The sequence below is a fragment of the Triticum urartu genome, chromosome 5, assembly GCF_003073215.2.
Source record: "Triticum urartu cultivar G1812 chromosome 5, Tu2.1, whole genome shotgun sequence".
Classification (NCBI taxonomy): Eukaryota; Viridiplantae; Streptophyta; class Magnoliopsida; order Poales; family Poaceae; genus Triticum; species Triticum urartu.
Window position 1 is genome coordinate 17580761 of NC_053026.1, and position 25020 is coordinate 17605780.

General features: G+C 49.5%; 1 protein-coding gene across 1 annotated transcript; it reads right to left on the reverse strand.

The window, feature by feature from the left end:
• Positions 1-21074: 21074 nt before the first annotated feature.
• LOC125555471 (thaumatin-like protein) lies at positions 21075-21816 on the reverse strand. Its single transcript, XM_048718414.1, has one exon. It carries the CDS (start codon positions 21789-21791, stop codon positions 21162-21164), a length of 630 nt encoding a protein of 209 aa, XP_048574371.1. The 5' UTR covers positions 21792-21816; the 3' UTR covers positions 21075-21161.
• Between the last annotated feature and the right edge of the window lie 3204 nt (positions 21817-25020).

The window sequence follows — 25020 nt, forward strand, 5'->3', positions numbered from 1 at the left end:
ACCAAGTTTGGAATCTTTAAAAATTATCAAAAAGTTATTTTGTGTTAGAAAAATAACTTTATATAAAAAAACCCAGGCATTTGGAGCAGTCCGCACTGTTTCCGTGCTAAAACCTCGCACTTTCTTCACCTCCTCCGCTCCAACCGCTGGCACTTTCTTCACCTTTTCGCATCCGCCGCTGCATGGACTCGATCGACAAGCTGCCGGAGCCGGCAGAGGTGGAGCATCCACAGAAGGTGGAGGCCCGGAGGATCAACTTGGCGACACGGCAAGCCCGCCGCCTCAAACAGAAGGCAAAGGAAGGCGCCAACAAAAAGGGCGGCAGGAAGGGCGGGCAGGGGTGGGCGACGGGGTGCATGAGTTGGGTGTGGCTGGGGACGCAGGGTACCCCTGCCACAACAGTTGTCTGTCCACACACCATCCTAGCTGGAGCAATATCAACGGCGTCTAAGATGACGAAGAGATTCAAGGGAATCTTGGTGAAGAAGGAGGGGCATGTATCAAGCGGTCTAAAATGGACAAAAAGACGAAGAGGTTTAACATATTGATGGCGGCGTCTGATAAGAAATCCAAGCTTGAAGAGAGGAGCGTTGAGCTTGCGCCCGCTTCGAAGGATACTAAAATGTTGACCACGAGGGACAAAAAGTTTGACCCCAAAGCAGCGTGCATCGTGCGCGATGTCCGTGTTAAGATGTTGAAGCACTTGAAGGTCGGGATGAAGAAGGACAGGAAGTAGGTGGCTGAAGAGGAGCCATAGGCGGCAAAGTGACCACGGACACTCGGACTAAACATCATAGACCGGCAAAATTGAGTTAAGGACAGCACTTCGGCCAGAATTGTTCTTTGAGACAATTTGCCCGCCTTCTTGATTCATTGATCGTATGCTGAACAAGGCGACAATATAGAGTGGTAGTTAGAGGCGAGATGAGGTCCGAGTCACCCGCGGCGGCCAACGAGGATACAGGGTGGTACCGCCAAGTGGATACACACTTCAAGGTTGGAGTGGGGCCGACAACACTGAGACACAACACGGATTAGAGTAGATGACTATGTTAGCATGGCGATGACGGCAGGGGCAACTTGAGATAAGGCGACAAGTTAGGGGTTAGCGTCACATCCTCGGACTTGTCTCTAGAGGAAACAACATTTCTGATCAGATGGCTCCTCGATGGTGGGTGAGACTATAGCCGGCCCGGAAGAAAAAGACGATGGCAAAGGGTGACTTTGGTGTGTCGAGTATAAGGATCGGTTCGTGTTCCAAGTCTGATCCTGGCCATCCAATCTCAATCCAACGGTGTGAAGGATTAACTAATCCAACCTAGGCGAACTGAAATAAGTCTAACTTGTGATTAAACATACTCTCTTCATCATATGCTAAAAAAGTACTCTCTCCATCATCCGCAAAAAAAGGGACATACTCTCGCCATCAAGTTAGTTTTCTTTTATTGATGAGTTTTGCTAGAGCTACGGGCAGTGAGGGAGTTCTGGATTAGGGGGTGTCCGGATAGCCGGACTATACCTTTGACCGGACTCCTTGACTATGAAGATACAAGATTGAAGACTCCATCCCGTGTCCGGAAGGGACTTTCCTTGGCGTGGAAGGCAAGCTTGGCGATACGGATATGTAGATTTCCTACCATTGTAACCGACTCTGTGTAACCCTAGCCCTCTCCGGTGTCTATATAAACCGGAGGGTTTTAGTCTGTAAAAACAACAATCATACCATAGGCTAGCTTCTAGGGTTTAGCCTCTCCGATCTCGTGGTAGATCTACTCTTGTAATACCCATATCATCAATATTAATCAAGCAGGACGTAAGGTTTTACCTCCATCAAGAGGGCCCGAACCTAGGTAAAACATCGTGTCCCCTGCCTCCTGTTACCATCCGCCTAGACGCACAGTTCGGGACCCCCTACCCGAGATCCGCCGGTTTTGACACCGACATTGGTGCTTTCATTGAGAGTTCCTCTGTGCCGTCGCCATCAGGAAGGATGCCTCATCCCGTCTTTAAAGACGGCACCGTTGCTAAGGGAGCTTTGGCTGTCGGCCAGACTCTCAGGCTAGGTGGTTTCCTTATGACCGCCCATTCGGCTGCTGCGCCAACGATGACCTCTCGGGTCATCGAAAGCAATCTTCACGTCAGCTCGGAATTCGCCGAGCAGCTAGATCCAATGGAGCTCTCTTCCCTAAACGAGCTCTTGGATCGCTTCCCCGCCTTAGGAGTCGCTACGGATTACGACCAGATTGGGCCTAAATCCGATCTGAGAGAGATTAACTCTCCCCAGGTCACCCATCACGTTGCCGTGGTAGAGGGATAGTGCGGCGACCCTTCATCTATCTTAAGGACTATCTATGTCCGGATTCCCGATCCCTCCAAGGCGGATACCCGCGGAGGGGAGGACATCACTCAAGACCTGAACTTAAAGTCAGGCGACGGGCTAGATTCATTGGACAACATCCAAGAATCCAAACTTCTGAGTTCGGAAACTCGTTGGCCCCTGGGTCTCAGATTGGGTGAGGTTTCGGATTTGATTCCACCCACCCACCGGTACATAAGCGATTTATCCCAAATTAGGCAAGAACCCGAAGAAACAGTACATCATTACCGGGCCAGATTCCTCCTGGTTATGAACAGGATAAAGGACTGCCGCGAGGAAGACGCAATTTCATTCTTCTGCAATAATTGCACGGACAAGGGAATCCTCAACGCCATAAGTCGCCGTGATATTACTGAAGGAAATATGCCCTAGAGGCAATAATAAAGTTATTATTTATTTCCTTATATTATGATAAATGTTTATTATTCATGCTAGAATTGTATTAACCGGAAACATAATACTTGTGTGAATACATAGACAAACTAAACGTCACTAGTATGCCTCTACTTGACTAGCTCGTTAATCGAAGATGGTTATGTTTCCTAACCATAGACATGTGTTGTCATTTGATTAACGGGATCACATCATTAGAGAATGATGTGATTGACATGACCAATTCCATTAGCTTAGCACCCGATCGTTTAGTATGTTGCTATTGCTTTCTTCATGACTTATACATGTTCCTATGACTAGATTATGCAACTCCTGTTTGCCGGAGGAACACTTTGTGTGCTACCAAACGTCACAACGTAACTGGGTGATTATAAAGGAGCTATATCTACAGGTGTCTCCAAAGGTACATATTGGGTTGGCGTATTTCGAGATTAGGATTTGTCACTCCGATTGTCGGAGAGGTATCTCTGGGCCCTCTCGGTAATGCACATCACATAAGCCTTGCAAGCATTGCAACTAATGAGTTAGTTGTGAGATGATGTATTACGAAACGAGTAAAGAGACTTGCCGGTAACGAGATTGAACTAGGTATTGAGATACCGACGATCAAATCTCGGGCAAGTAACATACCGATGACAAAGGGAACAACGTATGTTGTTATGCGGTCTGACCAATAAAGATCTTCGTAGAATATGTAGGAGCCAATATGAGCATCCAGGTTCCGCTATTGGTTATTGACCGGATACATGTCTCAGTCATGTCTACATTGTTCTCGAACCCGTAGGGTCCGCACGCTTAACGTTACGATGACAATTTCATTATGAGTTTATATATTTTGATGTACCGAAGTTCGTTCGGAGTCCCGGATGTGATCACGGACATGACGAGGAGTCTTAAAATGGTCGAGACATAAAGATTGATATATTGGAAGCCTATGTTTGGACATCGGAAGTGTTCCGAGTGAAAACGGCATTTTACCGGAGTACCGGGAGGTTACCGGAACCCCCCCGGTAACCTAATGGGCCTTAATGGGCCTAGTGGAGAAAGAGGAGAGGAGGCCTAGGGGCTGCCGCGCGCCCCTGCCCCCCCCCCCCCAAGTCCGAATTGGACAAGGAGGGGGCGGCGCCCCCCTTTCCTTTCCCCCCTCTCTTCCTTCCCCCCAAGTCCTAATCCAACTAGGGAAAGGGGGGGGTCCTACTCCCGGTAGTAGGACTCCTCCTGTGCGCCTCCTCCTAGGGCCGGCCGCACCCCCCCCCCTTGCTCCTTTATATACAGGGGCAGGGGGCACCTCTAGACAAACAAGTTGATCTTCGTGATCGTTCTCTTAGCCGTGTGCGGTGCCCCCCTCCACCATAATCCTCGATAATATTGTAGCGGTGCTTAGGCGAAGCCCTGCGACGGTAGAACATCAAGATCGTCACCACGCCGTCGTGCTGACGGAACTCTTCCCCGAGACTTTGCTGGATCGGAGTCCGGGGATCGTCATCAAGCTGAACGTGTGCAGAACTCGGAGGTGTCGTACGTTCGGTACTTGGATCGGTCGGATCGGGAAGACGTACGACTACTTCCTCTACGTTGTGTCAACACTTCCATTGCCGGTCTACGAGGGTACGTAGACTACACTCTCCCCTCTCGTTGCTATGCATCACCATGATCTTGCGTGTGCATAGGAAAATTTTGAAATTACTACGTTCCCCAACAATTACACGCTTCGCTGACTTGGCGTCCATAGTACGAAAGTACTGTGCGATGGAAAGCGCCTGGAAAACCGAAATAAAATTTTGGGACAATCCGGCCTTGAATACAAACCCAGTCCGAAATAAAAGGATGCATCATCGCCAGACACCCGGATAAAATACCAAAAAGCAAAAGCCCTCTACAGGGCACGGAACCGTGCTGGAAGGATGGCTTAATGGACCCTGTAAAATTCACAGTGCAGAGGGTGCCACACCAACTCATAGCCTTAGAGCATGTTGGATACTCCGGCAGGTGGCAAAAATTGGCGAAGATCTTCTAATTCCAGAAGCCACAGAAAGTCACCCCAGAGACACCAGTACGGTATTAACAATCTTCGAGACTTTCGCATCAAATAATATGCGAAAAAGAACACTCCGCAGCCTTGCCGAAGTATACCAAGTAGCAACAATAAACCCATGGAGTGACACGGCTATTATTTTTAACGCCAGTGATGAACCTAAATTCCGAACAGCCCGAGCACCAGCCACATTGGTCCTCAGTCCAATGGTGGACGGCTTTCGTCTTACCAAGATACTCATGGATGGCGGCAGCGGATTGAACCTCATTTATGAGGAAACCCTTCAAAAAATGGAAATAGACTGGAACCGCATTGAGCAAAGCAGCACAACCTTTAGAGGAATAATCCCCAGTCGGGAAGCGCGCTGTACAGGAAAAATCACACTAGATGTGGTGTTCGGCACGCCGGATAATTACAGGTCCGAAGAGGTCACGTTCCAAGTGGCCCCGTTCAGTAGCGGATATCACGCTCTGCTCGGGCGGGAAGCGTTTACAATCTTCCAAGCAATACCCCATTACGGGTACATGAAGCTCAAGATGCCCGGGCCAAACGGAATCATCACTCTCGCTAGTGATCCGGACATAGCACTCCGCGCCGAAAAGAAGACAGCCGCACTAGCCCTCGAGGCGCTATCCGAAGCCCTAGCGGCTGAGGAACTGACTGCGCTGCGCTCCATGGTGAATAGGGACGATGTGATACTCGACAAAAGATCCAAGTCCACCTCCTTTAAACCGGCGGACGAAATAGTCAAATTCCAGGTCCATCCAACGGACCCCAATAAAACAGCTTCCATCGAGGCACAGTTAAACCCTGATGTAGACGCCGCACTGCGAGAGTTCCTACGAGAGAACTGGGACATTTTCACCTGGCACCCTTCAGACATGCCAGGAATCCCACGCAGGCTGGCCGAACACAGCTTAAATATCCTAAAAGGATTCAAGCCAGTCAAACAGGCTCTTCGGCGTTTTTCCGAACCTAAGAGACAGGCCATGGGAGAGGAACTAGCCAAGCTATTGGAGGCCGGATTCATCAAAGATATAAAACACCCGGACTGGCTAGCAAACCTGGTGATGGTACCAAAAAAGGACAAATCCTGGCCCCTGTGCGTTGATTTTAAAGACCTTAACAAGGCTTGCCCAAAGGATCCCTTCCCTCTGCCCCGCATTGATCAAATTATCGACGCTACCGCAGGACACGATTTGTTGTGTTTCCTCGACGCATACTCCGGCTACCATCAAATAAAGATGGCAAACTCAGACCAAGCCGCAACATCATTCATCACACCATACAGCCCTCTTCAACACAATGCCCTTCGGGCTCAAAAACGCCGGCGCAACATATCAGCGCATGATCCAGACATGTCTGGCAAACCAGATCGGTAAAACAGTGGAGGCATACATAGATGATGTGGTCGTTAAAACAAGACATGTCGAATCTCTAGTAGACGACTTGAGGCTAACATCCGGTAACCTCCAAACATACGACATCAAGCTCAATCCGGAAAAATGCGTTTTCGGTGTTCCAGCCGGAAAGCTCTTGGGCTTCATTGTATCCGGTAGAGGAATTGAAGAAAATCCAGCCAAGATCCGAGCTCTGTCACAATTGGATATCCCGAAGGACCTCAAACAAATACAAAAATTAACCGGAGGCGTGGCGGCTCTAAGACGCTTTATCTCCCGCTTGGGAGAAAAGGCCCTACCCCTTTACCGCCTCCTTCGGCGCACCGAACACTTCGAGTGGACGGATGCAGCCACGGCCGGACTCGATGAAATAAAAGCCATCTTGGCAACAAACCCAGTCCTGACCGCGCCAAACATTGGCGAACCAATGCTATTATACATTGCTGCAACTCATCAGGTCGTAAGCGCAGTGCTCGTCGTCTAACAAGAAACGAACGGACACAAATTCCCCCTTCAAAAGCCGGTCTACTATGTGTCCACTGTCCTTACTCCGTGCAAGTCATGGTACCCGCATTATCAAAAGATTGCATACGCGATATTTATGGCATCCCGGAAGCTGCGACACTACTTTCAAGAGTGTTCAATAACAGTAGCCTCGGAAGTGCCACTTAACGATATTATAAACAACCGCGACGCGACGGGCCGGATTGCAAAATGGACCATTGAGCTCCTCCCGTTCGACATAACTTACAAGCCACGACGAGCTATCAAGTCGCAAGTCTTGGCTAACTTCGTCGCAGAATGGACGGAGGCCGAACTCCCTAAAGAGTATGGCACATATTCAAACTAGGTCATGCACTTCGACGGCTCCAAAATGTTGGCCGGTCTAGGGGCTGGCGTCGTTTTGACGTCCCCCACAGGAGACACAGTTCAATACGTACTCCAGATAATGTACACGGACTCCAACAATGCAGCCGAATATGAGGCCCTTTTACATGGTCTCCGGATGGCAGTATCCATGTGCATTCAACGCCTAGAGGTGCGTGGGGACTCAAACCTCGCAATATCCCAAATAAATGGAGACTTTGATGCCAAAGATCCAAAAATGGCAGCTTAACGCAACGCCGTCCTAAAAATGTCAGCTCGGTTCGAAGGGCTCGAATTTCACCATATAGCCCGGGAAAATAATCAGGCGGCAGATGTCCTGGCACGCATCGGCGCAAAACGCGATGTAGTCCCCCCAACATCTTCTTGGAAAGGCTGTTCAAGCCGTCCGTAGTATGGGAAGGGGAACCTGGCAATAACAGCCCGGACCCAACCGCACTGCCCGACACCGAACACTCTGACATAATTGGAGGCTCTGCCAATGAAATAACACCTTCGGTCCACGTAATAATGGCCGTCATCGCCCTGTGGGCAGAACCATTCCTCGCCTACCTTACCAGGCAGGAACTCCCCGAGGACCAAAATGAGGCACGCTGCATAGTGCGGCGATCTAAAGCCTATAAAGTCCATGAGGGAGAGCTTTATAAGAAAAGCACTACCGGAGTCCTTCAAAGGTGCATCTCCGAAGAGGAAGGGCGGAACCTCCTGGCTGAAATTCATGCCGGACTCGACGGTCATCACGCTGCAGCTCGGTCCCTTGTAAGCAAGGCCTTCCGTACAGGCTTTTATTGGCCGACGGCCCGGGCAGACGCCCAGGACTTAGTCCCACGATGCGTCGGTTGCGAGCTTTTTGCAAACCAAAGACATATGCCACCCACCGCCCTCCAAACTATTCCCATCATTTGGCCCATCGCGGTCTGGGGGCTTGACATGGTTGGACCCCTTAAAGGCGGAACCCACAAGAAAAAATACTTACTGGTCATGGTGGATAAGTTCACCAAATGGATAGAAGCCAAGCCTGTTAAGACGGCCGAATCCGGACCGGTGATAGACTTTATATCCGGGGTTGTACACCGTTACGGCGTCCCCCACAGCATCATCACTGATAACGGCACGAACTTTACGGCCGGCGAGGTAAAACTCTGGTACAAAAACATGGGCATCAAGCTCAATTATGCTTCCGTCTATCACCCACAAACTAACGGCCAGGTTGAACGTGCAAATGGTCTTATCATGAGCGGCATCAAACCCAGATTAGTGCGGTCCCTTAAGGAATCTAATACGCACTGGGTAGAGGAGCTCGACTCCGTACTCTGGGGGCTGCGGACCATGCCGAATCGCACCACCGGATACACACCATTCTTCATGGTGTACGGCGCAGAGGCAGTTTTGCCCTGCGACATAATTCATGACTCACCTCGAGTGCGCATGTACGAAGAAAGAGAAGCCGAGCTCGATCGGCAGGACAGTTTGGACGCCTTGGAGGAAGAGCGTGACGTGGCAAAAGCCCGTTCCGCATTCTATCAACAGCAGGCTCGAAGATACCAAAGCAGAGAAGTACGGGCCAAAAATTACAACGTTGGCGAATTAGTTCTACGCCTGCCGGACAAGAAAAAGGACAAACTCAAGCCCAAGTGGGAAGGTCCCTTCATAATTGACCAAGTCCTGACTGGTGGAGCATACCGCCTGCGAGATGCATCGGATAACCGACTCGAGCCGAACCCATGGAACGCAGCCCGTCTCCGAAGATTCTACCCCTAGCGCCGGACTCTGTGTCCGTCTTCTTCCTCTGTCCATTTTTTATATACTTTATGTCTTACATTTCTCTCCTTCTCCCCTCTCTCTCTCTCTCTCTCTCTCTCTCTCTCTCTCTCTTATAGCCTTTAAAGGGTCATACAGTGATGCGCTATCCGCGCTCATTAAACCTGGGGGCTTCTTTGAACAGAAGTTTATTCATACGGGCTTCATGCCCAACACATGTGTCACACTTCCGCATGTACCTTTTATTCACCATTATATGCATCAATATGACTTAAGTTTTGGCCAAGATGGGTTGCCTGACTCCTGTGCTTACCCCTACGTTCCCGATTGTTTGGATAGGTGGTAAAGGGAGCACCTCTGTGATTGTTACTGCCGGGTCAGCCGGATGTGTACCTCAGACTAGATGAAGCCGAAAGCTAGTGTTCTTAAGGGAATATTCGGTCGGTGAACTAAAGATGATCTTTTTTTATTTATCTATACGCCCCCAGATGTTTTTCCTACGTCTATTTTCGCAGAATGGACATGCACTTTAGGGCATGCCTCCCAGGGAAAGGAACCCCTAACGGAACTATTCTCCCTGGAAGATGTTTCTTACTAACCATGTAATATAACATAACTAGTTGGGCACTTGTCTGTTCAAGCACTAATGACCCCTACGCCTGGTCTCCATGCATACCCCGGTTCTTATATAACCGCGAGGGTATTCGGACACACTTTGGACCGTCAAGTCCCGAGGTTGAAGCAAAAAAGGTCGGCCATGACAAACGATCTACAATCCAGCTAGAAGGCATTACACATGTCAATTATAATGACATAGTCAATCTAACTGATTGTATTCCTCTTCAATACCATCTAACAGGCTGTCCAGTTTACAGTCCTGTTGAGAATACTTTGCGGCCAATTCTACTTGGCCGTATACTAAGCTCACAGGGATCTCCTTCCCATCGGGCCCCACGGGTCCGACCACGGCCATGTGGTTTGGGTCACCCTTCATGTACCGCGTCTTCACCATGGCCCAGGCCTCCCTGGCGCCTTGACGGTAGGCCGACATCTTCCATAATCGGAAGCGCCGCCGCGCTCCCTTCAGCTTCTCTACAAGCTCTCCAAGGCCTTCGGGCATGGAGACGGATGGCCACAAGACCTGGGCGACGCTTTGCATCACCTACCAAACTCGCTCGTGCAGTTGTGAGAGCTCGGGAAGAAGGTCACCCATAGAACCGGGCATTTCCTCTGCAGGACGACCTGTTAGCATACCTACAGACATTACTCTGTTAGTCGACTTCCTCGCCGAACTCTTTTTTCAAAGTTCGTTTAAGCACTTACTATATATGCTACGTCGAAGTCGCTGATTCTCCTTCACGGAGTCCAACAGCTGGGCACGAACATCCTTCAGTTCAACGCCCAGCTTGGTGTTGGCATCTTGGAGATCGTTCTTCTCCCGCCTCACCTTTGTCAGCACGCTCTCACCAGCCTTCAGCTGGCATCGGAGTTGTTGCTCTTCCGGATTTAATCCGGCGCCATCTGCAATTTCATTTGTCAGATTTGCACCCACGTCGCACTTCGCAAAATACTTATCTTTCAAAGCGTATATTACCAGAGGGGGTCTCCTTGGGCTCCCCTGCCGCGGCTAGTGCGGCCTCAAGTTAGGCTTTGCACTCTTCCAGCTCCTGGGACAGTAGGGTATTCTTTTCTGTAAATACATGTATAACAAATGATCCTTAAATCAGTTATTTTAACTGTTTCAAGTCTCGGGGGCTACTGGTATATATATAATTACCATAATTTTCTTACCCGTCTTTTACATATTGCTCCATGGCTCTGGTTAGACCATTTTAAGTGGCACGGAGGTACGCATCTCCCGAATTGAAGGCATCCAATGCCTCTTGGGAGAAACAAGCGTCGCGAAGAACTGTCCGGCGACGCTTGTGGTTCATGGCACTCTCCACTTCGGAATTGGTGGCAGAGAGCCTATCCGCATCCTCTGTCAGAGGAGCGTCCGGTGCGCGCCTCGTGTTCGCCTCCGCTTCCGGACCAGGCTTTGGAGCCTGGCTGGTGGAGGCGCGATTGGCAACCTCTCCGGATATAGTCCGGCGAGGTCTCTTCGTCCTGAAGAAAGCACGAGCGTTAGTATGCCTTGAAGGAATAACACCTGGGAATAAGATGGCGCGCTATACCTTCGCGCCGGCGTCTCAGTTCGGACCGCACTTCTTTTCAGCCCGCGGGGCCTTGCCGCCCCTCGTTGGCTAGTCACTGCAGGCTCGGGCTCCCGTCTCAAGGACCTCCCCTGCAAAACACGGTTGTCATACGGCAATCGAAAATACGCGAGGATAGATCCCTTTTCAAAGTGCTGGGACTTCGGTCTCAGTTACCTGTGAGGCTGGGAGTAGCCCTGGGTAATCGGCCGTGATGGCCACCAAGGCGTTGTCCTTACTCAATTGATGAAACACCCCATCAATCAGCTCCACAGATAAGTCCGGATCCTCTTGAGAGGCCGGGTCGAGGGACCATCCCGGATCCTCGGGTCGTGGAGGAGGGCTGTTTATTTATTTAACAGCCTGGCGCAGTTCCTGCGTTGAAGTCGTTAGACTGAATATTTAACGATGAGAATATAAAACGGATGGGCAAGTAAAAGTGTCCACTTACCCAACTTGGGGGATTATACATAGAAAATCCACCCTGTGGGTTGACGCGGAGAAATTCCTCCTCTTCTCCCTTGTACAAAGCGGACAAGGTCTTTATTAGAGCGGCAGCCGAATCCGGCCCCTTACGGCCGTGGCAGGTGGCGTCGTCCTCCCCGTTGAAGTCCCACATGGGGTGGCCTCTATACCGGAGCGGCTGCACCCCTCGCATGATGCATGCGGCCATGACCCTGATCATGGTCAGTCCGGAATGGGCTAACAATCTTATCCGGCCCATCAGATAAAGAACGTCCTTGTCGCTTTCCCTCTGAGGGCTCCGTGGACGCCAACTTAGGCGCTTCTTTAGGGGAGCACTGTCGAACTCAGGGAGGCCGATCCGGACAGGATCCGGCAGCGGGACGTCCTCTATATAAAACCATTCCGAAGACCAGTCCTCGGACGCCTTCTTTGGGATTCCGGATAGATATCTGGTCCCGGCGATGCGCCACACCTCGGCTCCGCCCACTTGATATATTGACCCCTTCTGAGAACGGGGCACAAGGCAGAATAGCCTTTTCCACAATGCGAAATGAGCCTCGTAGCCCAAAAACAGCTCACAAAGGGCTACGAAGCCCGCGATATGCAATATGGAGGCAGGCGTGAGGTTGTGCAGCTGGAGGCCATAGAACTCCAGGAGCCCCGGAGAAACGGATGAATTGGAAATCCGAGCCCTCTTATTAAGTAAGGGACAAGGCATACCTGCTCTCCTTTGGAGGGATTGGGGGCGCTCTCCGCTTGCTCTCCGTCATTATAGGTGGCAAGTCCGGCTCGAACCGGGACCATATAGGCCGGGGGGAGAAATCCCTTGGTCTGGAGCGTCGCTAGCTCGCTGTGCGGGATGGAGCACCTCTTCCAATCTCCAGGCTGAGGGCTGGAAGGGCGAGAGGAGGAGCTGCTGCGGCCGGCCATGATAAAATGGACCTCTGTCGGATACGCTCCGATGAATACTCGCGGAGGGGAGAAGGTGTGGTTTGGATCTAAATCCTCGTCCCCTTAAATAGGCGGCTCATTCACGCGACTAGGGGTGTAAATATAAAGAAAACACCCTGACATTTCGTATTCGTTTGACACGTGGAAGACGGCCATTATTGGGCGTAGAAGCCAAGGAGCACTACATTTACAAGAAACCGGACACTATTCAGCAAGTACACGGAATTTGGAGGAGAACCCGCCTTGCAATGCCGAAGACAATTTGCGCGCCGGACTCGTCGTCATTGAAGCCTGGCTCGGGGGCTACTGAGGGAGTCCTGGATTAGGGGGTGTCCGGATAGCCGGACTATACCTTCGGCCGGACTCCTGGACTATGAAGATACAAGATTGAAGACTTCGTCCCGTATCCGGAAGAGACTTTCCTTGGCGTGGAGGGCAAGCTTGGCGATACGGATATGTAGATTTCCTACCATTTTAACCGACTCTGTGTAACCCTAGCCCTCTTCGGTGTCTATATAAACCGGAGGGTTTTAGTCCGTAAAAACAACAATCATACCATAGGCTAGCTTCTAGGGTTTAGCCTCTCCGATCTCGTGGTAGATCTACTCTTATAATACCCATATCATCAATATTAATCAAGCATGACGTAGGGTTGTACCTCCATCAAGAGGGCCCGAACCTGGGTAAAACATCGTGTCCCCTGCCTCCTGTTACCATCCGCCTAGACGCACAGTTCGGGACCCCCTACCCGAGATCCGCTGGTTTTGACACCGACAGGCAGATTTATACTGAAGCAAGCTTACAGGCTGAGTTGTCAAATTGCCATTGCAAATAGGAGGGAAAGAAAGGCCCACATCGTGAATTTCACGGGGGAGTGGATTAATGAGGGTAGGACACGTACATCCCGTAGCCCACTTCCGTGAAACCATCCCGTAAGCCTAGGATTTTCGTTTATTGATCGATACAGCAACAAAAGTAAAGCTGATAGCTAGTACTTCCTCTGTTCGTAAATATAAGTCTTTTTAAAGATTTCACTACAAACTATATATGAATGTATATAGACATGTTTTAGTGTAGATTTACTCATTTTGCTTTGAATGTAGTTCATAGCGGAATCTTTAAAAAGACTTATATTTGAAAACGAAGGGAGTAGTTGGTAACTAGGTAGGTGTAAATCTTTATCCACTTCTCGGTGGGAAAAGTAGATGGTAATCATCTCATGATCAAAGCTGGATGGTCTAGCAAAAGAAAAGAAATGAAAACAGCGTTTGCATGCGGTGTGTGATGAGTACGGTGACACGGCAACGTCTTGAATTCGCTTTTAGATGTAAATTTGTGGCCCCTGAGTTGCAAACACGCTAATAAACTAGCGGCGTGCATCCATGATTGGCCCTTTTAGCTGGTTATTATCAATATCTGAACCACATATATACGTACGTACGTGTAGGTAGGAGCAGCACCAGGTCGATCCTAGGTATCGAGACCCCAGGAGAGATCTTTCCAGAACACAGCTAGCTAGGTAAGCCTTTGCATGCATGCACGTTGTTAGACGGACGAGCGCGAACATGCAAAGGACTGCATAGCTGTCTCTTTCATAACCTTCTTTCACAAACAAAATCCCGTATTTTTTGCAAACCAATATGTACTTGGATGGTTTGAGGCACAGTGATATCCTCAGCTCATCAGAGTTCAAGTTAATTTTCAGCGATGCACTTTCGGTGGGAGGAGACGTTTCCATCGACGACGAGTTGCCTACGGTGACTTCGTAAATCTCAAAATAAATGATGACTCAGTCTCTCGAAGGTGCTCATAAGATAGGGTGTGCGTGCGTGTGTTGATAGGGATGAGTACATATGCGTATGTATGAGCCCTTACATCTTTATTGTGTTAAAAAAAATCCCGTATTCTTCAAATGTCTCTGGAATTTATTCTGAAACCCTAAAACTTTTTTATATATAGATCCGGTCTCTTCGAAATCATGTCACACCTTTTAGAAATTGACGAACCTTCATGAGCGTTTGGCACGGGTTACAACTCGTCAATCCTGCCTGCTCGATGATCCTGCCGGCATACGTGTTCTGCGCGATGGTCACGCCAGCTGCATCCTGAGGGCATCTCTAGCCGTTGGCCTTTCAGAAGGGGCAAAAAATCGCTCCCTGGGCGCACCGGCGCTAAACCGCATACTGGGGACGTGATGTCCCCCGGTCACGGCGCTCACGGTTAGTCGAAAAAAATCAAAAACGGTGCAAACATGACTCAAATTCAACGCAAACATCGGCGAGTTTATTCAAACTTAAACATATTTTATAAAAAAAGAAAAAAAAAACTACCGCGGGCTACCCCGCCGTCTCCCTCACCGCCCGCCCACGCGGTTCTACATGACGAGGAGGCTGTAAAACCGCGTGTAGTCACCACCGTCGTCGTCGTCGTCATCGTCATCGTCATCGCCGCCGCCGCCCCTGCCTACGCCTCCGCCGTCCCTGCTGCATCCCTCCCCCGGTTGGCGCGGCGGGTTGGATGGTCCGGGGGCGTCGTCGTCGTCGTCGTCGCCGTCGAGGACCACGACGCCGTGCTCGTCCTCGCGCCCACGCTTGCGGGCGGCGATCTCCTCCAGGGCCCGGCGCCGCCGGACCATCTCGTCGCGGAGGTAGTCGTCCCGCGCCCACCGCAGGGCGTCCTCGTTGGAGAGGCCGCTCCGGCTTGGGCTCGACGAGGACGAAGCGGCCGGTGGGTGGGGAGGCGTTGGCGCCGATGCGGACGCCGGAGCTGCGGGTGCGCGCGTTGACCGGCGTGCCCTGGGGCTCCGGCTTGACGGGGCGGAGGCAGGGCGAGCCGCCGGACGAGGAGGAGGACCCCCCGGTCTCCATGCGCCTCGGGGTCCAAGAGCTTCCCCGGCGGCGTGAGAAAGACGGGGGAGCGGGGTACTCGAGGCGCGGCGTGTTGCCGCCCTCGATGTACTCAAGGACGGCCTCCAACGTGCGCCCGGGCACGCCCCACCACCGACGCCGGCCGGCGGCGCTGAGTCTGCCGGAGGGCTCTACGCCGTTGGTGGCCTCGAGCTGCTGGGCGTGACGGCGGCGGAAATACGGGTCCCAGAGCGGGCTGTCTGGGACGTACCGTGGCCCCTCCCTCGCCGCCTGCGGCAGGTTTGAGCGGATGCGCGCGATCTCCGCGCGCCACGCCGCGCCGGTGGGTACTGGGGGCACCGGCACGCCGCCGACGCTGATCCTCCACGCCCCCGGCACCCGCATGTCCGGCGGGACCGGGTACTCGGCCTCGTAAAGGAGGCGAGTCTCGTCCTCGTGAAGATGGCGGCGGCCGAAGCCGTTCGCCGCCGCGCCGTCGCCTGGGAAGCGCTCGGCCATGGGTGATGAACTGGAGACGGCGAGAGAGAGGAGAGGGGGGACCGACGGCGTCGAGAGAGCGTGAGATCACCGAGCTTGCTGGGGCGCGTCTTATATAGACCGAGGCGCCGCCCGTACGCGTGCCCGCCGTGTTTACGCGTGGCGGGCGAGGGAGGTCAAGGGACGCGCGTCATCCGGCCTTTACTGCGCCGCCCGTGAGGCATCAATGGCGCAGGCTGACCGGCGCGGCAGCGCGGCAGCTTTGGCATTGATCGCCGTGGGAAACGAGGTGATGAGGACGACGAAGGGCCGAGAAGAGAGCCGTGTCGCTGACGCGGCGGGCCCGCGGCTTTTTCGCGCCAAAAAAGTTCGCCTGCCCCCAGCGCGCCGGGTTCGGCCTGAATCCGCCGGCGCTGTTTTTGGCCCAGGCCGGCGAAAATCGGGCTCCTGAGGGTGCGACTGGATCGATTTTTCGGCGCCGGCGAAAAAAAAAAAAACACCTGAGAAGGCCTTTCTGAAAACGCGGCTGGAGATGCCCTGACACACTTCAATGCCCATGTAGTAAGACAGTAATCCAAGACCACCCATCCGAAACGTGGCCTTCATCGCCGTCCTGAACTTGTCAATTTCACCGGCGTCAGCTCTGGTGATCACGAGATTATCGGTATACACGCGGAGAAAGTAGGAACTCGTGGCCTGACTCGCGTACATATAGACAGCGTTCTCAGAGTTGTAGCGCCTGAAACCCATGTCGACGAGCATGGCGTTCCAGGCCCACGACGCTTGATGCAGCCCGTACAGGGCCTTGCGCCGACGCAGCACCTTGTGCTCATTGTTGATGGAGACGAATCCTGGAGGTTGCTCGACGCAGACCTCCTCCTCTGCGACCATTGCCGCATGCCGGCTTGGATCGTGCTCCGCCTCTCCTCTTCTGCAAGCACAAACCTTATTTTTGTGAAGAGGGAAAAAAATGGATGGGCTCTGCGGGCCCATCTATCTACATGGAAACATGGTCACCGCTGGAACCGTGGTCACGGGAGGTATGCGCCCCCTAAAAAAAACCCAAAAAAAAAAAAAACGAGGTGTGCGCGATAGCTAGGGTTTCAACTAGTCGCGCCGTCTCTCGTCCTTGTTCTTGTTCTTGCTTCAACCCCCCATCTCTCACCCACCTAAGATTAACCTGAGAAGAGAAGAGAAATCCAAAGAAAGAAATCTAGGGTAGGGCAGGGTTTCCCATCCATGGCGGCCGCCTGCTGCGTCCTCGTCGATTCCGGCGCCTACATCGACACCACCAACGGAAGCACCAACCACAGCACGGCCCAAACGTTTACCAGCACAGGCAATCAGATGGTGGTTTCCCTATGGCCTGCTCACCCGCCGATCCCCTCCCGTCTCTCCGTGCACCTCAACAAGAGGACGCAGCATCCCGATCCCGCCCAAGACTTCCTCCAGGAACCCAAGATCCTTTGCGCGGTGGATGGCTTCTTCGTCCTCCGCGTCGCCATCGGCCGCGGCCCCCCACCCAACAACATCACGCACAAGATGTGCGACTACTTCGTCTACCAGCTAGGTAGCTCCACAGGGGGAGGCCCGTCGCTCAGGCTCCTCGCTCACCCTCACCCTCAGACGATGAGGTCGCCGTCCTCCCCCGCGCCGGCGGCGACCACTTCACTATCGCCGCGCTGTCCCAAGCCTCGTATTTCAAACTCGTGCTCTACCTCTTCAAATCCGAGGACTGGTGTTCGACCTCCAAGAAGGTGCTCCTGGACCCGCCGCCGATACCCTTCCCGATGCCGCTCCCCCCCTGGCCGCCGCCACTTTCAGCATGTTACCAACTCTGTCATCACCATCGGGAGCAGGGGAGCCGTTGGCTGGGTTGATCTCTGGCACGGAATACTGCTCTGCGACGTGCTCCATGACGGCAATGACGACGACGACGACGCCAAAATCCGCCTTGTGCCGCTGCCGGTAAGGCCCGGAAGCCATTGCGGCAAGGCGCTTGACTGCTGTCCAAAGCCTTATGGAAGCGTCGCTGTCGTGGGGGATTGCCTCAAGCTTGAGTATTCTATAGTCTCACCTAAATAGCTTGGCGTAATCATGGTCATAGCTGTTTCCTGTGTGAAATTGTTATCCGCTCACAATTCCACACAACATACGAGCCGGAAGCATAAAGTGTAAAGCCTGGGGTGCCCCGAGGATTGGAAAATCGACTTCACTGTCAATGCATCCGCCATCCGAATCGACACGACAATGCGGTCTGCATTGGTACGCTGTGGAATGCTGCTGCGTAAGGCTCACAACAGTGATGAGGCCGCAGAGAGAAACTTGCAAAATCTTTGGACATGTCAGCCTGAATGATGATGAAGGTGCTGTTGTTTACCTCATCGCCAGGGTCAAATTCCAGCACCCTAAGGCATGGCTTCTTGCTGTTGACATGGCCAACAACCAAGTACGAGCAATGGCCATGATTGAAACTGAAAGGAGCACCGCCTTGTCGCTCAACTATTTTCCTTGTAGGATCTCATCTCCAGCTACCTGAATGGGAGTATGGGACGACTATGCCGCTAGGTAATTATATTATATTATAGCGGCAAATGCTATCTCCTGTGATTACTTACTTGTACAAGCTGCAACCGCTATGATAAAAAAATTCTTGCCAATTGCAACTGTTAACTACTGATGAGGCCCATGTGACATGTTGCTTTTCAGGTGACAATGAATTTCCTTCGAATTGTAAGTTTGTAACTGAGGAGAATTAACATTCTAGTGATATGCTGATATGAAATCAACTATGTAGTGTTTTTGTCGGTCATGTCCTAAGTTCTGTCTCGCTTGAGGATTGTTGTAGTGCCTTCCTTAAGTGTGTCATTATTTCCAAGAAACCAATCGAACACTTGAGTTTATTTACCTACTGAACTTCACTCTCAACTAGAAGACAATTGTCTAGTGCCATGTCAGAACTGGTCAGAAACGATACTGCAGTAGAGAACATATATGGTTGGGGTCCACCTGAGAACATACCATTGGAATGAGAAGCCACAAGAAGGCCATTCTCATTAAATTTGTGGCTTTGCGTTGCCATAATTTAGTGAAACTTGGATCTCTTGATTTAACAGGGATGCAAATGGAGTGATGGTTAATTCTTTTTGCAGCGAGTCGAGTGAAATTTACTCTATTTTTTTGAATTGAAATGAGTAAACATTAATATTTAACAGTGAATAAAATGAAACTTAACTTGTTTTATACTCCCCCGTTCCTAAATATAAGTCTTTGGGGAGATTTCATTATGAACCACATACGGATGTATATAGATGCATTTTAGAGTGTAGATTCACTCATTTTGCTCCGTATGTAGTCCATAGTGAAATCTCTACAAAGACCTATATTTAGGAACGGAGGGAGTATATTCTAGCACCATATCTTAGTGTGTGATAATTAACATGAAGATTTTCTGTTGCTGTTTGAAATAGTAGAGGATGCAGCTACCTTACGTAGCATATCAAATTTGATCTATTTACTATTTGTCTTATCAAGGAGCTGATTTGTTTACTCTCTGTTTCTATGAATGAAGTAACTCGCCGTTGGATCTGTGGTGAAGAGAAGAATGTATTGTGAGAAAAGAAAACTGGATATTTGGGCCCAAGTTGAAACAAGCAGAACACAAATCGTAACATAATTAAGTACATCCATCCTCCAAAAGAAAGATGTACATAAGAGTACTTCCACCCTCAGAAAAAACGTATGTAAATAATAGATTATATTATGAAGTAAAAAAAATAAACCTCATAAACAAATCAACTATGGAAACCAAAAACAAAATTATGTACCACATGTCACATGAATGTTACAAAATAGCTTCATCTCGAACCAAACGATTCCTCTGAAATTAAGTTGCCTTATTGCTACACCACCCATGTGAGAGTTTTTTCTAGTATCGTACCAGCATTCATTTTTGGCTGCTGGTAGCCAATATAGTTTCATGGCAAAGTATATGGTTTTGCTTGATATGGATGCATGCACCAACCGACACAAATTTCAAGAAGAATATCCATATTTCCAGTGCAGTTTCCATTGCCAGCCTTTCCTGCTTGTGATAAACAACAAGGATTATACAACTACAGTGCATGAACGAGCTAGACATGGTAGTGGAGTCTCAAAGTGGAAAGCCTTCGCCAGAAAGTTAAGTCATCTTTCCCTTGATGGATTTTTTGATATGTGTTTGGGCCTGCCCTTTGGCCTGTTATATTACTGATGGTGGAAAAAAAAGTAATAAGAGTAACTTTTGTAGTCTCTCAGCAGACATTTAGTCAGGGACTCAGGGGAAGCATGGTGACAGCCGGTCGTATAGTGTAGTAATGAATTGTTGACATCTTGATGACAAGGGTGTTTATGATTGTGCGCAACTTCTAACCAGTGTAGTAACCGACCTTTTTTGGTCTCTGTGAGCCGTTGGATCCCTACTGGACTGTACCATGAAATAATAGGGAAGAAAAACAAAATAGAATTTCAGACATTGGCCAATAAAATGTCAGTCTCACGCAGACAAATCTCTCATTCAACTTAACAGTAGAGTATATATGAGAAGATTACTAATATCTTCCAGTTGAGATATCCAACGTTTCTATTCACCATCAATTTATTTCTAATACATACATTGGCTGAGACAATATCATTATGATTACTTGATCAAATGGAATGCATGATGAATTAGAACCTAGGTAGGTGCAGTCAGAAACTGGAAAGCCTTCGTCAGAAAGATTGTTATCTCTCCTTCAATGGAGTTCTTCAGTCTTTGGAGCTGTCCTTCACATGGTGCCAATGGCCGATGGCAGGTATGGTCACCGCGGGTGAGCATTTACGCCAGCTTATCGACTTCTTGCTCCCCCCCTAGAAAAACCTCCCTGGCAGCGTAGACCATAGAGTACGACAAAAAATAAAATGTCTTGTGGATTAAGCAAGTAGTGAATGTAATATTTAGGCGGGCACACGAGCCGTTGAATTTTTATCGAACGGTGAAGAAAAGAACCAGTGGTGAGAAAAGGAAACTGGCTGTTTGACCCCGGGCTGCAAGAACCAAAATGCAAATCGTAACATCATTTTGCTGTCGATTGACAGACACTTAAGAAAATCTCACAACCATGAAGTAGCAACTGCAATATTATTATTCTACCAGAGCATCACTAAAATAGTTCCATGATAAGAAAGAACACATCACTAAAGAAACATCAGGTTCATGCCGAGTTGGCTGCACAACCAGACACAAGAACTGAAGAACATTGCTGAATTTTATTCGTCGCTCAATTTAGCTGAGATAATGTTGCCATGAAATGGCTAGCTAATTTGAAGCCATGCCCCTGCTCATGCATGGACGCACGTCGTCTCGGGGTAACTAGGGAATGGGCAGAAGGCGACCTCATAGTCGATGTTGCTGTCGTCACCGCGGTGGTCGTTGAAAGGGCAGGTGTGGCGCTTGCCGTCGCCGGCGCGGTGGCTGGCTACGCAGCAGTCGGGGTCGTAGCACGTGAGGAAGCCGCCGTCCCCACGGGCTCTGCACAGGATCCCCATAGGCACGTTGAAGCCGTCGACGAGCGAGATGCTGTAGTTGTAGCTGTCCGGGGCGCTGCCGGAGGAGCCGAGAGTGAACTCGGCCTGCGTCACGGGCGGCTTCCTGTAGTCGTCACAGCGCAGCGCGCCGTCGCAGTCGCTGGTTCCGCAGCTACCGCGGCCGGTGGCGGGATCGAATGTGCAGTTGGTGCGGGCCCATATCCTGACCGAGGAGGCGCCGGCGGGCACCGCGAGGTTCCACGCCTGGCCGATCCCCAGGCCGGTCCCTATCTCCGCGCCCCAGCCGACCGGGATGGCCGCCGGGTACACCACGAAAGGGCAAAAGTTCATGACGGTGAAGGTGGCACCCCTGGCGCCGGCGGTGAGCGAGAACGAGAATAGGAGGAGAAGGATAGCCGAGGAGATGGCCGCCGGAGTTGCCATTGTAAGTATGTCTTGTCTTGGTAGAGCGCACCCTCTAGGCAACAGAGTGCATGCGTATATATAGAGGCCTTTCAGTTCCAGGAGAGAAGCCAGCATCTAGGAGAATATAATTCGAAGCACGTAATGTGCCTCTGACGGACCTTAGATCGTACTCTTTCACTGCAACACGGTAACATGCAACACTGCAGTGTGCAACATGAGAAACAAAAATACACTCTCTAAACATGATTGGTAAAAGGAGCCTAAATTATTGTTTGCAAATTTGGGAATGAAACTGAATAAACACTTGATAACAGTGCCGGTAGCGCAGCGAGGTGGCTCATCGATGACAAATTTTGATTGGGTCTCATGGCAAGGTGGTGCGGCATTACTTCACGAGGAAGGCCTTCCATGTTAATCGGAGAACATGTGGAGAGGTCGCCAGGTCGGTGTTCTTTCGGAGAACATGTGAAGCTTTCCACTATTTTTTCTCTTGTCTTTTTAGTCGTACTGTATTTTTACTAGTCTTTTTGCTAAAACTTATCTTTGTTCCCTTCCGTTTGCTCGTTGTTCTAAACAGATGTCGTCAACACAAACAGAGTCTGTAAAGCTATTCGTGCGGATCGATGCGGTTTTAGAGGCACCACCATCATTCGTTTGTGGTTGTTGGTGACCAGTATGATTTTGGGACAAAGTAATTGCATTGCTTGATATATTTGCAATTTTACCAGCTTTGCTAGTTTTCAGCGAACCATTCGGTTTTCTTTCCATTGCTTGCCTTTCCTGCTCTTGATAGACAACAACAAAGAGTGTACAACTCGAGTGTACAAAGGCCTGCAGTCTAAAGTTGGAAAGCCTTCTTGAGAAAGTTTGTTACCTTTCCTTCCATGGATTTCTTCATATATATGTTCTTTAGACCTGCCATTCACATGTGACTGGTCTTTTTTTTTTTGTGGGGGTCACGTGTGACCGATCCATGGCGACTTGATTAAGATCTTGAAAAAACCGTCAATGGCAGCAACATTGAACAGTGTAGCTAGTACTCCATCCGTGCTAGAAAAGAAGGCGTATGAATTTTGTCTGAATTCAAAAGGTTCAAGTAACTTGGTTTAATTTTTTATGAGCACGGATTGAGTAAGTAATTGAGATATTTTAGTCTAGTCTACGTGAGGCGCTGGATCTCTTGTGAGTCATCAATCAAAAAGGAAAAGAAATTAACTGAAACTGATCGATGAGAAGCAACGTGAGCTCCAAGCGCCAAACAAACACAAGAACACTGATGCTGATACTCCAACACAACCTGTATGTTCATCAGATTATTCTCCCATGGTTACAACCATACGTACGTGACAAGGACGATCAGATGGCTAAGAGCTCGTGCCGATCATGGGAGCTCTATCATGGGCAGAAGACAACCTGGTAGTCGCTGTAGGCCGGGCAGGCGCGGTACTTGCCTTCGCCAGGGCGGTGGTTGCCATCGGGGCAGCCGGGGTCCCTGCACCAGAGCACGCCGCCGTTCCCAGCGCTGCTGCAGGAGAAGTCCGTGGGCAGGATGAAGCCGCCTAGCTATGTGGCTAAAGGCTGTCGATGCATGGCCATCGTCCATGCACGTTTAGCCGTCGATGCATGGCCATCGTCCATGCACGACACGTACGCAGCGCCTCCTAGGAGCTCGATCACCAATGGCCATGATCATATTTTGCTGCATTACCGAGATACACTATCACTCTAATTTTAATGAAATCGTGAACGATTTTAGAAAAAAAAATCATGAATGTTTTCTAAAACTCGTGAACACATCTGAGATACACTATCACTCTCATTTTTGTGAAATTGTGAACAAGTTGAAAAAACCATGAATGTTTTTTTAAATCATGAACATTTTACAAATTCATTAATAATTTTTTTTCAAATTTTAGAACATTTACTAAAATCATGAAAAAATTGAATTCATGAACCTTTTATACTATTTGCAAATATATTTTTGAAATTGTGAACATTTTATAAAACATTTTTCTTGAATAGGCGAACATTACTTTTGGAAATTGGTTTTACAAATTTTTTAATTCTCGAACTTTTTTTGATTTAACGATCAATTTTCAAAATGCTTAATGATTTTTGGAATCCTCAAACATTTTATGAATCAGTAGACTATTTTGTAAGTGACAAACTGTTTTTGAATTTTTAGGATATTTTCCAATTTATCAACATTTTTTGAATTGGCGAATTTTTTTTCAATGTAATTATCTTTTTTAATACATGAACTTGTTAAAAAAATCATTAATATTTTTCTTATTTCTCGATCAAAATTACGAACACTTTTTAAAAGTCCCAAGTTATTTAAAGTATAAAAAACGAAGATGAAAAAGGAAAACGAAAATTTGAAAACAGGTCTCAAATGTCTTGTCGGAAGGTAGACGGAGACTAATAATAGCTCTGTCATGCAGATTGTCCATGGCTGATGATGGCGGATTCAACGGACGGAAATTAACCGGAGATGTCACTGAAGTGCGCTTTTGTCACATCTTTGATGCGGGGGTGAATAGAGTGGGCCCGGACTTAAGAATATGTTGTCATGTGTACAGAGAGCTTTTTCTATCTAGTATAGCACCATCGTTGTTCATTTGTGGCTGTTACTCCAGTACTATAATTTTGGGACAAAGTAATTGCATTATTGGTTGACATAATTTGTATGTTTAACCAGCTTTGCAGCTAGTATTCAGCGAACTATTTGTCTTTTTTCCATTGCTTTTGATGAATGGGCATGAATGGTACAGGGGGCCTCCAGTCTGAAGCAGGAAAGCCTTCTTCAGAAAGTTTGTTACCTTTCCTTGCATGGATTCCTTCATATGTTTTTTAGACCTGCTACTAATTTACATGTGGCTGAGTGATGGCGACTTGATTATAAGATCTGAAAAAAACGCAACATTGAACAGTGTAGTAGTCCATCCGTGCTTGAAAACAAGGCGTATGTGTTTTTTGCTGAATTCAAACGGTTCAAGTAATAACTTGGTTAACTTTTGCGCCTTCTTTTCGACCGCTACTGGGCAGGCGCGGTACATGCCTTCGCCGGGGCGGTGGTTGCCGGAGGGGCAGCCGGGGTCCCTGCACCGGATCACGCCGGCTTCTGCGGTGAAGTCCACCAGGAGGAGGACGGCGAGGAGGGCCAACGAGGTGGCCGCCGGAGTTGCCATTGTAGTTGACTACTTGGCTTTGTAGTTTGTGTAACAAGTGGAACCTTAGATGGAAC